At 35.9% G+C, this 17,043-nt stretch overlaps 1 protein-coding gene across 1 annotated transcript in view; it reads right to left on the bottom strand.

Moving 5' to 3' along the window:
* LOC150092609 (inactive phospholipase C-like protein 1) overlaps positions 1 to 17,043 on the bottom strand; it is a 571,653-nt gene that overhangs the window by 346,733 nt on the left and 207,877 nt on the right. Inside the window, exons 12-13 of the mRNA XM_090414457.1 lie at positions 8,650 to 8,821; positions 3,734 to 3,814 (exon numbers count right to left, since the gene is read on the bottom strand). Coding sequence (XP_090270583.1) covers positions 3,734 to 3,814; positions 8,650 to 8,821 — 253 coding nt within the window. The remainder of the gene's footprint in view (positions 1 to 3,733; positions 3,815 to 8,649; positions 8,822 to 17,043) is intronic.

Genomic DNA, 17,043 nt, shown 5'->3' on the forward strand with positions numbered 1-17,043 from the left:
TTGTTAACCAAGTTAACGATGTTTTAGAAGGACAAAGCAAAGAAGAGTGGCTCACAGTAAGGAAAACGTTTTTGATCAAAAAGGATAAAGAAAAAGGCCCAAAGCCAGAAAACTTCTGACCAATAACTTGCCTGCCAACAACTTTTAAGCTACTCACAGGCATACTAGCTGATAAAATATACAGCTATCTTAAAGCAAGTTCTCTTTTTCCAATTGAACAAAAAGGCATAGCAGCAAAAATTCAAGTGGCACAAAAGACCAATTGCTGATTGATAAAATGATACTGAAAAATTGCAAACATAGAAAAACCAACCTTCATATAGCTTGGATAGATTATAAAAAAGCATTTAATTCAATGCCTCATAGTTGGATTTTAAAATTCACAGAGCTATTTGGTATTAGCGAAAACATATAGTTGCTTTTTTAGCTAAAATTAACTTCAATGAACATAGTAAAACAGTATTCTTCGAGTCAATGCTATTTTCAACTTCAAACAGGAATTTATTTATTTATTCTTATGGTCAAATACAGCAAATATGAGTATTTACATCTATTACAAATCAAGTTTTAAATTGGACAACCACTGCACTGCTCCCTTTGTAGCCTGATGTAATTCTGCTATTCCCCACAGCATGGGAAATGGGACAGGATTTCACTATATAAGACGTGGTTTGAGGAGCAGAGCATTCACAATATGGCTGATTGGCAATTTTCCATTTATGAAGTAGATATTTACATCTTCCACCTGTCCTAATTCTGTTTATGGAGGACTATTGTTTGCATGGCAGATCAAATCCAGGCGCTCAGAACACGGATCTTCAATAAGTGATCAATCAGTAATGTTAGAATTGTTCCAATGATTTCCTCCATTCATCCTCAGGAGTAAAGTTACGAGTTGCCAATAACTGTCTCTCAGAACCAAAAGAGAGTACATGATCTGAGTCCGGTTTGTAGTGGATTGCTTAGTATATTTGAGATCAGCTGTAGAGGATCTGATTTGAGTTTTTTATATTTTTTCAAAGTTGCAGTCAGTCTTCTAAGATCTGGAGGGGTGACATTTGCAGACAGGAAGAGGAGTTGATTTCAGAGTACCTGAGATAATATGTAGGGTTTGGTTCAGTTTTATATCTATTAACTTGGTATGAGTACTTCTACTCCAGACTGGGGTACAGTACTCTGCTGTTGAGATGACCAAAGCCAGGGCAGACACCCTGAATGTGGAGGCTCTGCATCCCCAGCCAGTTCTAGTCAGTTTAGAGATAATATTGTTTCTAGCTTCAATCTTATTTCCCAGTTGTTGTATATGCTTTTTGTAGGTGAAAGTTTGGTCTAGGGTGATTCCTAGATACAGGAGTTAAATTCTAGTGTATGTACAAAGAAATCAGAGTTTTGCACAGGGTCTTAAAAACTTTCAATGTTCTTTATGAACAAATAAACAAACAAAAAAAAAAAAAAGTAAGTTCCCACCCATATGGGATATATGGCAGTGCCAACAGAAAAAAACAGAAGAATCCAGGCATTTCTAATAGTGCCATATCAATAAGTCACAAGTCTACTTCTGGCTATAATGCTTTCAAAATATGCCCAAACATTCACAGTAGATCTACGATTCAATTATTATTATTATTATTATTAGAAGAAGAAACCTTCAGAGAGAGAGACTTGGACTCAAAGGAGGCCATATATCACCCACACAAAAATGCCATACCTTCTCTTGAATTCATTTGCACTATCTGCACTCACAACCTCCAAAGGTAAGCCATTCCAGTCACAAAACCATGAGAAAAATATCGAACTCTCACCCATTCTTGACCATATTCATTCTCAATTTCAATGGGTGCCCTCTCGTCCTTTCCGCACTCTCGATAAAATGAAATATTCGAAGAAGTGGCAACCTGTATGAGCCTTTCAAAAGTTTAAAGGTCTCTATCACATCACCCTCGTCTCTCCTGTTTGCTAGCCTCTTCAGTCCACAAATTATAATCTCTCATATAATTTAATCCATTTTCTCAAAGAACTACATTCTCTATGATCAATACATGGTCACTTAATAACTCAATTATTTCTCCTGTTTCTGTCACTTTCCTACCATTATCACTGAGCAAAGTTATCCTTCCATAATTATGCTCTCTCTTAGTTCCTAAATAAGCAAAAAAAATTCTTTTGGATTTACTCTGACCTACTTAACCAATTTTCTCTCAAAATCTGATTTAACCTTCTTGCCTGCACTTTGTATTTCTCATAAGCATATGGATCACTGTTTTGGTCATATTCCTTCCACAATGTTTTCATTTTTTCAGCTTCTGCTTTAAGTTGTTTCTCACCCACTCAATCCTTACACACAGTTAATCCTCCTGAACTCAGGGTATACAGTCTGATACTGTCTCCTTCACACAATTCTTGACCACTTCCCATGCACTACCAACATTCATTCACTGCAGCTTCTTATGTCATGATAGTGCTCCAAGTTGCCACCTAAGTTTGTCATAAATGCCAGCTTTGTGGTTCCACATAAACCCTTCCTTGACTGAAAATTGCATATGCTAAACAACCTCCCCGAACCTGACTGAATAGTCACTTTCCCTGATTGGAGGTAAGTTGCTACTATAGTTACAGATAGATCTCATGCTATTACCAGGTCTCCTTTCCTTTATTTCTGATATTTCAGGCATTTGTGTATATGCATTTTAACATCCCCTTGGGCCCACAGTTACCCTTGCATAATGTCATTACATGCCTATTCTGATTCAAAACCTGGGAAACTGCATCCAACTCTTCACAGTGATTTGTCACACTCACATATTCCAGAAGTGGTTAGACACATTCTTGATCGTCTTCTCCCCAGCCTCCCTGATTTTGCCCTTTCAAACTCTCACTGAACAAAACTTTCTCCAAACATCTAACTCCAAAACCATAATGATTTGCTTTAGTCTAGATATTTCCAAAGTTAATTCATACTGATATCCTCATTAGTTTCCAAAATGGCACAATTATGTTTACTCAATTACTAAGAAATATGCAACTCAATATAGAAGAGAGACTTAGGAAAAAGATGAATTACACATAAAGTAGCAATTCAAATAATAGGCTCACTATACACAAAACTGCATGTGTATTGTCATCCTCTTAGGGTGCATCAATATTATGAAATATGTATGCAGGGGTTGGTTGTTATTCACATCAGTGCTTCACGATATAAACTATACCAGAGTAAAATAATTTCTTCAACTTATTAATATTTTGCTGGATTTTCAGTTGGCATCGTTAGAGCAAAAACTGCATATGTGACAAATGCACATCACTTAATTATATAGTTGTAGAAACAATAAAAACCATAACTGAAAACAAACTAATAAGGTAACCTTCACATAGGGTGGCCAGATAAAAATGAATTAATTCAGAAATTCAGGCTAAGTGTGGTTTCAGAATGAAGGTCTTCCAGAATTTTGGCAAATTAATGCAATCATGCTTATTGAGGGTTTTTCTTTGCTATTATTTTTTTTGGAGAGGGGTGCTTGATGGCTGATAATGATTCTAAAATAGTCTCTCAGATCTATAGCAACTTCTGTGCAGCATAGTTATCTTCTTCCATTTGATTGTGTGTGTGTGATGGAATGCCCAGAAATACTAGTCCTGACTTGCCATACAGCAGATCACAGATATAATTTTTGTTCTTCAAAGTAAAAATGTAATCATTGTAAAATTGTAAACAAATATAAATGGTGATAATTACCTTACTGCTGAGACTTTCCTGGGTATCATCTTCATCAGATACTTCTCCATCAGAGGTATAATGGGAAGGCAACTTTTTACCCTGAAATATATTTGAAATCATATCAATTACTGGAAGAAAAAGCTCTTCACATTCAAATAATAGGCTCACAAAAATTCATAACAAGGAAATTCTATGATTAAATTATATTATTGTTATGCTTGCTTGCCTAGCATGGTTATTCAGTTTAATAAGTTGTGTTTTGAAAATTACTAATTCAAAGAATAGTTAAGTAAAGCAGAGCTTTTAAAATGATATCAAGAAAACAAACAGTGAAAATAAATTAAAAAAAAGCAGAGTTTATTTTTTTGGTCTAGTTGCAATAATCTGAAAAAACCAAGGTAAAGAGGTCCAGAAAATTATGTCTAAATTGCATATGTGTTCTCTAGCTAGTCTGTCTGTTTCAGACTTTTTTCCTGGAAAAAAGTTTCCAAGAAAGTGGGGAGAGAATTTTGCTATCACTGTATGAGGAGATTATCTTCATCTTTGGTTGAAAAGCCCTTACAAAGATTCCTTGCATCTCAGATGGCATAAACTGAGTTTTTTTCAAACGATTGTGTTGTAGCAACCTCAAAACTGGCACTGCTCTAACAGTTCCAGAGGTAAGAAATAAATTTTGAATGGCATTCTTTCTTGCAATGTTAGATAACTTATGGAATCTATTTCACAAATAAAGAACTATATTTTTTTTTATGCAACATTTCAACCTTCACATAAAGTCACATGATAACTTACATTATACATGTTAATACTTCTTTCAAAAATCTTTATTTTTGTTTTCAATTATCTGAAATATAAAACTCCCAACAGCTTGGTTGATCAGGTAAATGGCATTTCTACATCTTGCTTTACTGCTCATTTCAAAGTTCAAACCAGCCGAAAAAAAATTGTCCTGCAAAATAGATCATTGGTCTATTTTGCAGGACAAAAAACATGAGTTCTGAGGAGAACAAACTCTGCTCTCTCCATATGAAACTGACTAACTCACTTTCACAAAGTGGAGAACTAAAGAAATTGGAAATAAAGTTTTGGACATAGAGGATTGAAGGCAACAAATCCAGGAGGTCAAAGCTTGATTTTGGCTTTAGAGCTATAGGAAGAAGAAGAACCTACTTTCACATGAAATCATCATCATCATCATCATGCATATTAAGGATTTAGGCCTAGTGTGGCTTGTTCCGGCCTTAGAAGTCATCGTTGAATCTTTTAAGAGGACGTCCTGGTTTTCTTTTTCCTATTGGCTTGTACTTTAAGGGTTGTTTTGGTAATCTTTCTATTTTCATTCTTTGAACGTGTTAAAATTAAAAAATCTAAACATAATTGGATGGTGTTCCATCCAATTATGTTTAGATTTTTTAATTTTTTCTATTACTGATTCTTGGTTTAATTCTTTCATAACTTTCACATGAAATGCCCATATAAAAGTTCTTTGCATACTAGATCAGATTTGAACCCAAGTTTATAACACAACCAAAATTAATTTTGAAATAGCTAAAAGCAGGGAACTTGCATCCAGATGGCAATCATACCTTCTGGTCTCTTACTAAAGCAATTACAATAACTTCTGTCCAACTCTGCTCCCATTTGTTACATCCTGATAGTTTAACTGCATGATCACCTACTTTTCCTCAAATGTATGCATAGCTGATCCAAGTAAATTGTCCCCAGCCATCCCAAACACTCAAATACTTGATGCCCACCTTTGACCTTTTACCAGAAAGAGATCAGAAGAATGTTGACCAAATTGCAGGCCCAGTTGGCCAAGTAGATTGCATAATCACTCTCCAACAAACAGGTTTTTGTTTGTTTGTTGCTGTGGGACTCAAACATGGGTTTGAGTCCCACAGCAAGTATGGGTATTTAAAAGCCTGCTTTGGATGAAACTGTATAACTCCTTGAGTTTATAATTAAAAATAAATAAATAAAACAGATTTAAAGCATTTTCTGTCTTTATCAGATTTCTTGAAATGTTCTGAAGGTTTATGTTCCAGCAATGACTCCTATCTTACTTTCCTTTTCATGCTTATTCTACTGGTATCTATTCCACAGCCTGGAATAGGTTATCTAAAAAGCTGATGTTCATGTACAAACCCATTCTCTAACTAGAGAATAATGGCTCTCTCCAAAGTAATGAAGAGAGCCATTAAAAATAAAACATTATAATTTGTTTTAATGGAATGAATACAACATAGAAATATAATTAATTTTCTGGCATGGTTAGCAAAGATGTTAGCATATCTGCTCTCCAACCAACAGGAAGTGAGAATCCTACTGTGGGCTTGTAATTGTCTTTAGATTGGAGACAAATTTCACTGCCCAGTGTTAGACCACCACTTCGTCTATTGGAGGCTTGAAAAAGTTCCACATTTAATCTCTAGAGCAGTTTCTGGACCAGTTAAAAATAAAAAAAATATAAAAAATCAATCAATAAATATATATATATTTACTAAAATAAAGAGCCAAAAGGCTTCAATTCAGCGATGCAAATTTATAAAAATTAAGTGGATATTAAATCCAGCATTATTTCAAAGCTGAATATAGAAACTATAAAAGTTTTGTATGAAATTTGACCAGAGCTTACAGAAATACACGTGACGATATTTACGAGTTGCCCTAGCCAGACCTTACAGGAGAGATGATCGCTGCCCAAGTATCCATATATTTCCCTCCTATTGGTCATTTTGAAAAGGTTTCACTGGCCTGACAGCTGTTTCAAACTGATTGGTTTTCGTCAGAGACCAGGCAGAAACCTTAAGAGAGAAATAACTCTCAGTACTAAGTAACTTGAAACATTGGAGAGGTGTATTTCTCATAAGCGAACTCTCAGTCGGTGCATAAAAGTATTTACTAAAATAAAGAGCCAAAAGGCTTCACTTTGGCAATGCAAATTTATAAAAATTAAGTGGATATTAAATCCAGCATTATTTCAAAGCCAAATGTAGAAACTGTAAAAGTTTCATATGAAATTTGACCAGAGAGCTTACAGGAATATACACACCGATATTTATGAGTTGCCCTATTCAGACCTTATAGGAGAGATGATTGCTGCCCAAGCATCTATATATTTTCCTCCTATTGGTTCATTTTTGATTTCTGCCTGGTCTCTGACAAAAATCAACCAGTTTGAAACAGATGTAAGGCCAATAAAACCTTTTCAAAATGGACCAATAGGAGGGGAATATATGGATGCTTGGGCAGCGATCGTCTCTCCTATAAGGTCCCACTAAGGACACCCTCGTATAACTTTTTACATTTATTGTGTTGCGTGTTTCATGTCTCTGTGACAGCCAAAATAGAGAAATGGTTAAACTTGTTTAATTAGCCAGAAAAGGTTGGTCAATTGGTAGAGCAACTGCTACTAATGGCTCATGCCAAAGGGTAAGCAAGTTTGAGCGTGGTTAGTAGTTGGAAGGGTTCAATCATTCAATGCTGTTGGCATACTCTCCCTTGATGAGTCTTTGGACTCCCTGGAGGTTTCACATAATAATAATAATAATTATTATTATTATTATTCTGTACTGTATTCATTCCATTAAACCATTATAAGTGTAAACTAACACATCACTCTTGACATTTCCAGAGTATCTGATCATAACTGACATCAAGGTCTGCTCAGTGAACTGCCATTCTTCAGTCTACCTTCTAACCTCTATAATTAGGTAGTAGCTTTCTTTCCTCAGGTTTTTCAACCAATGCAGGAGTATCCTGAAGATCTGGTCTATCTCCTATTCCTATCCTTTCTCCTATACATAAATGAGACCTCCCAATCACCAATTATTTTATCCACAGTATTGTTGAATATAGTACTCCACTCATTCAATAAACTGTGCAGTGTTCAGACAACCCAAGCTTCAAGATCTTCTACACTTATGCCTTAAACATTGATTTCCATATGATTTTTCAATGGCACAAAGATAATCCAGTCACCTTCAACACTTCCAAAATACAGTCCTATCTTCTTTTTTCACAAAAAAGATCTCGCCTCCCCTTCCTTTACCTTCAATAAATACAAATTATCAGACAAGACAGAATCTACCACTAACCTTTCCTGGCAATAAACACATCACATTAGTTTCCTCAGTTTCTAAAAAACTAGTCATGCTTTTCTGCTCAGATGCTAATTTTCTCTCAACCAGCTACTAAATTCTTGATGCTGTCCAGAGAAGAGTAATTTGGCTGACAGGTGATCCCTTTCTCAGTGAGGAAGGAATTATCTGCCAGTGAGGACTCACTTCAACTACTATTCCAAGGAGGATCTGTTTCAACTATCTTTTTTACATGTTCTTCCATAAGTGCTACCCCCACTGACATCCACCATTTAACTGCTCTTTGCTGAACCTGTTAAAACAAGAGCAGCAGCTGCCCAACACTCGTTTACATTCCAAATGCACCAAAATCTGCTTCACCTCTTTTATTCTGCCTGCCTCTGCTCTCTGAAACAGCCTTCCTCATGAAGCATTCTTCAGCCACAACTTCAAAAAAAAACTTCCTTCATTCCCAAATTTAGCCTACCCCCCCACACCCCCACAAGACTGATATGTTATAGGTTCTTTATCGCTCATGCATGACATTGATATATACAAAAATAAATAAAAGACAGCACAGATTTATTTTGATGCTATGGTGGTATGGAATAATTTGCTCTACAGAGAGCAAATCATTCACTAAAACGAAATATATTCAAACATAAAAAAAGAGCAATATTTGCTTTGCAGCATTGTGGATCTTTAACTAATATAACTGTTTCTATATAATGTGAATGAAGCTGAATACAGATAAATATTTTTATCTGGTTTCTATTAGAAACACAATGCCCAGTTCCTGTTCCCCCAATATAATAATATTTGAAACAGCAATTTAAGAAATATTTCACTTACCTTTACAAGTATTTTGCCTCTAAGTTTCTCAGGAGATAAGTTATACGAGGGAGATTTTCCATCTTTTTCTGGTACATAAAGATGATCTTTAAATATATCTCTTAACAATGTAGCTATCTGAAGCTGATTAATGATATTACAATGATTTTCCAAATGCAGAATTAATGGATACCTATAAACAATAGGAGACAATCAAATAAGAGATCTGAATAAAACCTTAAAACAATTTTTTATAAATGATTTAAATGAAAAAAATAATAATAATAAATTTAGTTTATTAACAGAACACATCCCCAGTATCCATAACTGTCATCAATTTCCTGAACAACTTCACAACTAGACATATGAACAGAATGGTTTACAAATGTAATGATTCCGGTGTAACTACAATATAACCAAGAAAATAACTTCCTTCAAGAGAAGTAATTACTTAAGGCAGAATGTAATGGAGGTGACTCGAGGTCAAGACTGTTGGATCTTGTTATGAGATCAGAAGACATGTCCATAGCTAAGTTGGCTACATCGCCTCTGAATGGGGAAAGCGTTCATGTGGTCTTCACTTGGGAGGTAGCAAAACATGAAAATTCCAGTTACGAGAGGGTATATATGGAACTACGAGGCAGATGATTATGATACACATAGGAGGCAACTTGAAGCAGTACCATGGCATAAAGATCTGCAAGGGAAGGATGTTCAAAGTGAATGGGGGATAGTCAAGGGTTATCTGGAGGAAGCAATATCACACTGTATCCTATCCCCAAGGTCGGTAGGGTAAATCAGGTATGGCTTGATGTATAAGTAGTATCATTAAGCATGAGCTGCAAACAAAGAAAATGTTGTGGATGATATATAAGTGAGCATCGTCCATAGTAGCAGCTGCCATACACATATTACTCAGATAAGTTATTAATTTTTAGTAGGTATTAGCGATATTGTTATACATAATTGGTAGCTTTTTGTTATTTTTGATTGTGTTGTTAAGTGGTGTTTTATAGTCGGATATTATTAAGTGTTATTTTTCCAAAAACGTTTTTTTGTTATGGCATCAATGTGTACAAGAAAAATGGCAACCAAGACATTAAGGTTGACTGATGTCAACGTGTGGGATTTAGTGTGATGTAGTGTGTGTTTAATATATGCATTGCCAAGAGTGAATGGTTTGTGGCATGAGAGCAAGAATGGAAAAAATATTTATTGGAAATGTTTCATAAGCAAGTATAAGAAATGCGAGTTGTGTTGGGAGTAAAAGAATGAAGTGATTGATATTATGGATATAAGGCAGGATTGTTAAAGTGTTGCATAGAATGTAGTAGAAGGAGTGAATGATAGTGCATGAAATACAAATGAGAGTTTGAAGGAAGTGGTTGAAAGTAATAATGTGGATGATACAATGCTAGCATGGAAAGAAATTGCATGCTTATGCGGACTCTTTCACAGGACAAAACATAAGCTTGAGCGATTGGAGAAACAATTGCTGTGTGGTACAGAAGGAGAATGAAAGAAAGAGTGAATGGGAAAAGCACTAAAATGTGATAAACTGAGAGAAAACAGATAGCATCGTATGGGGATTCGATGATAAGAGGAAATGATGAAAGCATGTTTTCCAGGTGCAAAGATTAAGGATGTCAGTGATGCTTTAGGTTTGCAGAAGGCAGGCACAAATATTTGAAAGGTGAGAAACATGCAATGATAGAAGATATGAAAGAGTTGTTAGTAGAAACAAAAATGAAAATTAAGAAAGTAAAGATTGTGAGTCTGCTGCCTCAGTATGATAGGAGAAAACTGAGAAGAAGGCCATTATTGTCAATGAGAAGATTGTGCGGGAGGAATGGTGTGCAGTTTATAGATGTGTGGAGTGAATTTGGTGGCCATACGGAACCTGTATATGCCTGATAGACTGCACCTAAATGATTCTGAAATTAGGTGCTTGGAGAAAGTGTTGTTCAGTGAGAGGCTGGAAGCAAAAGCAGGGAAACAAGAGATATCAGAAGGGAAGCAATCAAGCATGTGTCTAGCCACCCCTGGGATAGATAAATATGAGTGCAGCAGTGATTATGAAAAGCCAAATGCAGTTTCCCAGGTTTTGTATCTGAATGGGCAGGTAATGACATTAAGTAAGGATAAACTGTGGGCCCAAGGGGATGTTGAAATGCATATACCCAAATGCCTGAAGTATCAGAAATAAAGGAGAGGAGTTTTTGGCATTGGTCAGCTTAACTTAGCCAAAATTATTGGCTTGAACAAACCTGGTTGTCAGAGAATAATGTAGTTACAGGAATAGAATGTAATGGATACTGTATTTTCAGGGATGATAGAAGAAATAGGGCAAGAGGAGGAGATGGCTAAGTTAAGGAAGACTGCAGATTTGATGAAAATTGTTCATTTGAGGTTTTATAGGGTGAGATAGAGGTCAATAGGACAACATATATTGTTGATTGCTGTTATAGACCTAGGGGTCATCCATTGCATATGTGTGTTGTGAATATAGACACATTGAATCAGTTTAAGGCACAGTTGGATGAGCTTTGTGTGTGACAGTGTACCTCCCATGAGTCTGTGACTCCACAGAGGTCAGGTGTTAATAATAAATTTTACTTTCATATTTATAGTGTGGTTATACCAGAATCATTACAAAGAATAAGAAAACTACAGAAGTGCAGTCAGAATATTTTACAAATTAACTGACTATATAAGTCTATAAGAGTCTTACGTGAAGCAGCAAAAGAATTGTCAGTTCCCTTGACTATATAGTTTAAGTCTTTGCTCTGGGTTAATCCAGAGGAAGTGGAAAGAGGGAAAAACAGTTCCATTGCATAAAGGAGGTTCCAAGACTGCTGTTGCAAATTACCGACCGATCAGCATATCAGGAATCGTTGTCAAGGTTTTGGAGATATTAGTCAAGAGCAAAATACAGGAATGGATAAATGAAAATTGGATACTTTATGGAGGACAGCATGGTTTTGTGAAGGGTAGATCATGCCTAAGTAACTTGCTCACATTTTATAATACAGGGACGGCTGAATTGGATAAGGGTAATGGATTTACAGTGATACTGCTGGACTTTGCTAAAGCCTTTGACAATGATACCACATGGAATTCTAATCAGTAAACTGCAGCACATGGGGATGGATATAAGGTTGGTGAGATGGATAGGAGGGTGGTTGATGGAGAGATATCAGAGAGCAGTTTATTCAGGAGTGGAGTCCAAAAGAAAGCTGTTACTAGTGATGTACCGCAGGGTTCTGTTCTTGGCCTTCTGCTATTTAATTTGTTTATTAATGATATAGGAAGGGATCTAAGAGGAACTGTTCATTTATTTGCTGATGATGAAAAGTTGGGTAGAGCAATAGTGAATGCACATGATGTCAAAATTTTGCGGGATGATTTGGATAGATTGGCAGTCTGGGCTAATGGGAATGGATGTCAGTTTAAAGTAGCAAAGTGTAAGGTTATGGGTGAAACAATTTGCAGGAGTATATCACATTGGTGAAACTGTACTTCAGGAAGTTGACGAATCCAGAGATTTGGGTCTGTTGGTGGATAGGGCGTTGAAGTTTAGGGGACACATAGAAAAAGTAGCTAAATCAGCTCATCAGATCACTTGGTTACTGAAGAATACTTTGACGAGTAGAGATAAGCAAGTTATTGTTCCTCTTTATCGAGTCTTGATAAGACCCCATCTTGACTACTGTGCCCGCATCTGGGCCCTGGGTTTCTTCTTGATGGGGAGGAGGTAGAGATGATAAAGAGGCAAGTGACCAAGATGATAGCTGGTCTATGGAATGAACCTTACGAGAACAGGTTGAAGATCTGTGGATTACAGAAATTGGTTGATAGGTGGAAAAGGGGTGATATGATTGAGGCATTCAAATTACTGAAGGGTTTTTACAAGATTAATTCAGAGGAAATTTTTCAGAACAGGTCTGGTGATGGGAGAACTAAGAGCCATCCATGGAAACTGAGCAAGAATATAGTTAGCAAGGATGTTAGAACTAGGTTTTTTACTTGGAGAGTGGTGAATGAGTGGAATAAGCTGCCAGAGTTTGTTGTAGGTGCCATGACTGTAAATGAGTTCAAAGCAAAGTATGATAGATACTGTACGAATGCTAAATAGTTGTTCTTGATATGATGTTTAGGGCCTCCCTCGATGAGTCTAAGGACTCCTTGGAGTTGCCCATAATAATAACTATAAACAGTTTAAAGCACAACTCCATCTGTAATATTTTAAATATTGACTCCATTCAATCCTATCTGCCATAAATTTAAGCAACATATTATGATCGTAGTGGTTATCCAGCAGTTACTAGCAAGAAAATTTCTCTCCTTCTGCAGAGAAATTTACTGCTTACTGCTGAAGCTCATTATGTTATGCTAAAACTTTTGCTTCAAATAGTCTATGTTAAAATATTGTGAATTAATATCTATTTCTGATGCTTCAAGGATTTCATGTACACACTTTGTATCCAGGTTATAGATCATGTTAGAATTTTTCCCCCCTGTTATCTTTGTGTTTAGAAATGGAATAGGTCGCTAAGCTTGACAGATTAAAATTCTCAATATGTCCTTTCTACTGCTTGTATATTTCTAACCATGGCATAACAATAACACACACAGGCATGGGACCTACTACCTGTAACGGACAAGAACAGGGTTGAAAGTTTGAGAAACACTAAGGAAGTGTTTCCTCATACTTTTCTGATTATGGCCCACTTGGATAAAGAATATAACTCTGCAGCTCACTGGCCTCAATCCCACTCTTTACCAATAGATCATATTGTACCACCTGATGCGAGTCTGCATATGCTGTTCATAAGTGCAAAACTGTGGAGTAGTTGGCATTGCATACATAATTTTCTACTGACAAATATAAGATTACGTTCAAAGAAAATTAGAAATTAATGACATATATTGCAGATTATACCAAAAGTGGATACACATAAATTATTCAATTGTTTATTCAAGTTAAAGCAATTAAGGAATTAAGTTTATTAACAAAAAGTACAAAATATATTAATGTGAAGCCACTGCTTTCTTTCAAACATGAGTAAACATGTTAGGTTACTAACTATGGTTATAGATCATGGTTCACTTTTTTTGTTTTCAGATAAAAAGTGTTCAAAACTCAACTGTTATATAGAAAATTTACAAACTAAGATAAAAATAATAATAATTACACATAAAATTTTCTCGCAACCCACTAGGACCATAGACCATACTTTGGGAAAAACTATTCTAATGAATTCTGAAATTGTTTTCAATATCTGTAAGCTGTACTGAGTGTGTTTCTTTCAAGAGATGACAGATGTGCTTTACACAAGGATAGCTACTAGACACTATCAGGACACACCCACAATGTGTTTAGTGCAGAAGTCCCAATGCAAGAGAGTTCTGGTAAAGGTAGCATTCATAAATTACATTTCTTAAATATAGATAAGATCTTTGAAATGATATATTTAATCTGATGGGTAAGGTTTTGACTCCAACTAATATCAACAAATTTATTGTCGATGTTAGTTGGAGACTGCATGAAAGTAACAGTTTACAGATAAGTTTTCTTTGTAGGTTACTAATAAGGGATTATTAGAAATATGGTAATCTGCATCCCAATAAAGAACAGACTATTATGTTTCTCAATTTCAACACTGAAAGATGCGAGAAACACAGAGATACTTGTAGTTGTAAACCATGTAAAAATGCAAGCATCTCTCTCTGGCTCTTATCTGTCTGCAAAGCATGCATAGGACAGGATTGCATATTTATTCCGACTGAGAAAAGACAAATGGCAAAAATATTACTCATGTAGCTCATTCAAATGTTTGGCTTATGTGAATGAAGTTATTACTATCATTATGATCGCATCTCAGAAGAGTCCGTTGGCTCATCCATCAGAGGGGCTCATTTAGACATTCAAATACCTAACATATTTGAATACATTTACTGAAAATGCACTCATACCTAATGGCATCCCATTCCAACATTCACCACACACAATGAGAAAAAACAGAATTTCATGTACTTCCTACCATCACTTCCAGCCAGCTTCCAAGAATAACCCTAAGTTCTACATCCACATTCATAAGCTGCAAAATCTCACTTGTCTACACTGGAAGTTTCCCTTATTAACTTGTATGTTTCTATCTTCTCCTATCCTGTCTCTTCCTAAAACTTTGAAAACACATTCCCTAAGTCAGAAGTCACACAGTAAAATGATACCTTCCTAGTCGGAGAATATGGATTCTGAAAAAAATACTAAACTTACTAACTGGTAGATGATCATCACCCAGTGCACAGCACTAGCTTGTGCTGTGCACTGGGTGATGATCAGCACTGTTCCAGAACAGCCTTGGTTCCAAACATGGCTGTTCTGGAACAGTGCACTACATGCCTACTGCTAGAAAGACATCAGAAGAATTTTAAAAAACACAGACACCAAAAAAGGCTGCAGGTCCTAATGAAATCCCTCAACTGTGTTCAAGAGATATACTGCCCATAAACTAACTTGATTCTCGTAGACAGGCTTATACGTTGGTTATGCATTTCTAAATCACTTAGGGAATTGAAACAACGTAGATCCGAATATAAATTAAATTATGCTTTAATAAATATTTCCGATATTTCTGCAATGTCACATTGCCATTTTCAAAAGGAACTTACAAAAAGGCAGTTGCACACAGGCACTAACAATACAGTAACTGAGAATGAAGATTTGAAGCTATCGTTCTCCTAGAAGTCCTGATGGTGCCCTCTAGCGGGCTAAGTAGGCGTTCTTGCCGTTGGGCTGAAGGTCTGCTTATGGCTGTCGTACTTTGGCCAAACAGGCAGGACAGCGAATATCAGAATTTCTGAACACAAGGACTACATCCGGTTTTACAAGTACAGCCATTCTGGTCTTGCAGACCATGCTCTGGATACCTGCCAAAGAATACGGTGGAAAAAAGCTACAGTAATACACCGGAGCAAATACAAATTCGAAAGACTATTTATGGAATCAGCCTCTGCCCTAAGAAACTCTCCAAACCTCAACAAATTTGGTTGTATGCGACTGCCCCAAATTTGGGACGCATACATAAGCAGACCTTCAGCCCAACGGCCAAGAACGCCTACTTAGCCCGCTAGAGGGCACCATCAGGACTTCTAGGAAAACGATAGCTTCATATCTTCATTCTCAGTTACTGTATTGTTAGTGCCTGTGTGCACCTGCCTTTTTGTAAGTTCCTTTTGAAAATGGCAATGTGACATTGCCGAAATATCGGAAATATTTATTAAAGTATAATTTAATTTATATTCGGATCTACGTTGTTTCAATTCCCTAAGTGATTTAGAAATACATAAACTAACTTGCGTTCTTTATCATCTATACACTATATTATACTGAGCTAGCATTTTCCCCTACAACACAGAAGCAAGTCAACAGAAGCATCTTCTTTGATATCTATACACATCTTTTCTCTAGACACATTTCATGGAAAATGTTTGGAGAAAACTGTGCTGTTGCATTTAACATTTCCAAGGCCTCTGATAGGATTAAGCACCAACAGCTTCTAACAAATTGGCATCTTATGTTCTGCATTTCTCCCTTTGTAACTGGATTGTCAGTTTTCCCTCATGAAGGATTAAAATTTGATGTTTTAAGGATATCTGTGACATAAAGACTGAATAACATAAGCATGTAAACACAAGAAAGATATTTAATTAACCAAATATTTCGGTCTGGAAATAGCAGACCATCTTCAGTGGCACTACAAGAACAGTTTTTAAAAATATATATACAAGGTGGAATACTAACAATAGCTCATTTAAAAATAGAACAAGTCGCGTGATGTTATATCACTAAGTATTAAAAGGGAATATTTTTAAGCAGAGACATGATTGAAATAAAGATTAATTAATAATATTAAATAACATAAAATTAATATGAATTAATGAGTCATTCTGATTAGACTTTCCCAGAATTTTGATATAGATATACAGTCATTCCGATTCAGGTTAGGACGATGGAGTAAGGCCTCTACGCTTTCTTTGAATAAACGTTCAAATTTATAACGGGATCTATGTAAGAAGAGAGTTTTTGACCAAAGGATGTTGTGGTTAGTTTCAATCCCATGCTGAGCCAATCCACATTTTTCAGGTTTGTTGTGATGAATGGAGGATTGATGTTCTTGGATTCTTTTTTCAAGAGAACGTCCAGTTTGTCCAAAATAGGAGAGATCACAGTTGCAGGGAATTTGATAAACTCCAGGAAGAGACATAGAAATCTTTCTTGTGTTTACATGCTTATATTATTCAGTTTTCTCTCAGTTTCTCCATTATGTATAATGGAAAGTATTCTCTCTTGGGATTTTTCCTGTGGGTGTTCCTCAGGGCTCTGTTATTTCAATCACCTTCTTCATACAT

The sequence above is a fragment of the Typopeltis vanoorti genome, chromosome 25, assembly GCF_054136105.1.
Source record: "Typopeltis vanoorti isolate ZY-2024b chromosome 25, IOZ_Tvanoo_1.0, whole genome shotgun sequence".
NCBI lineage: Eukaryota > Metazoa > Arthropoda > Arachnida > Uropygi > Thelyphonidae > Typopeltis > Typopeltis vanoorti.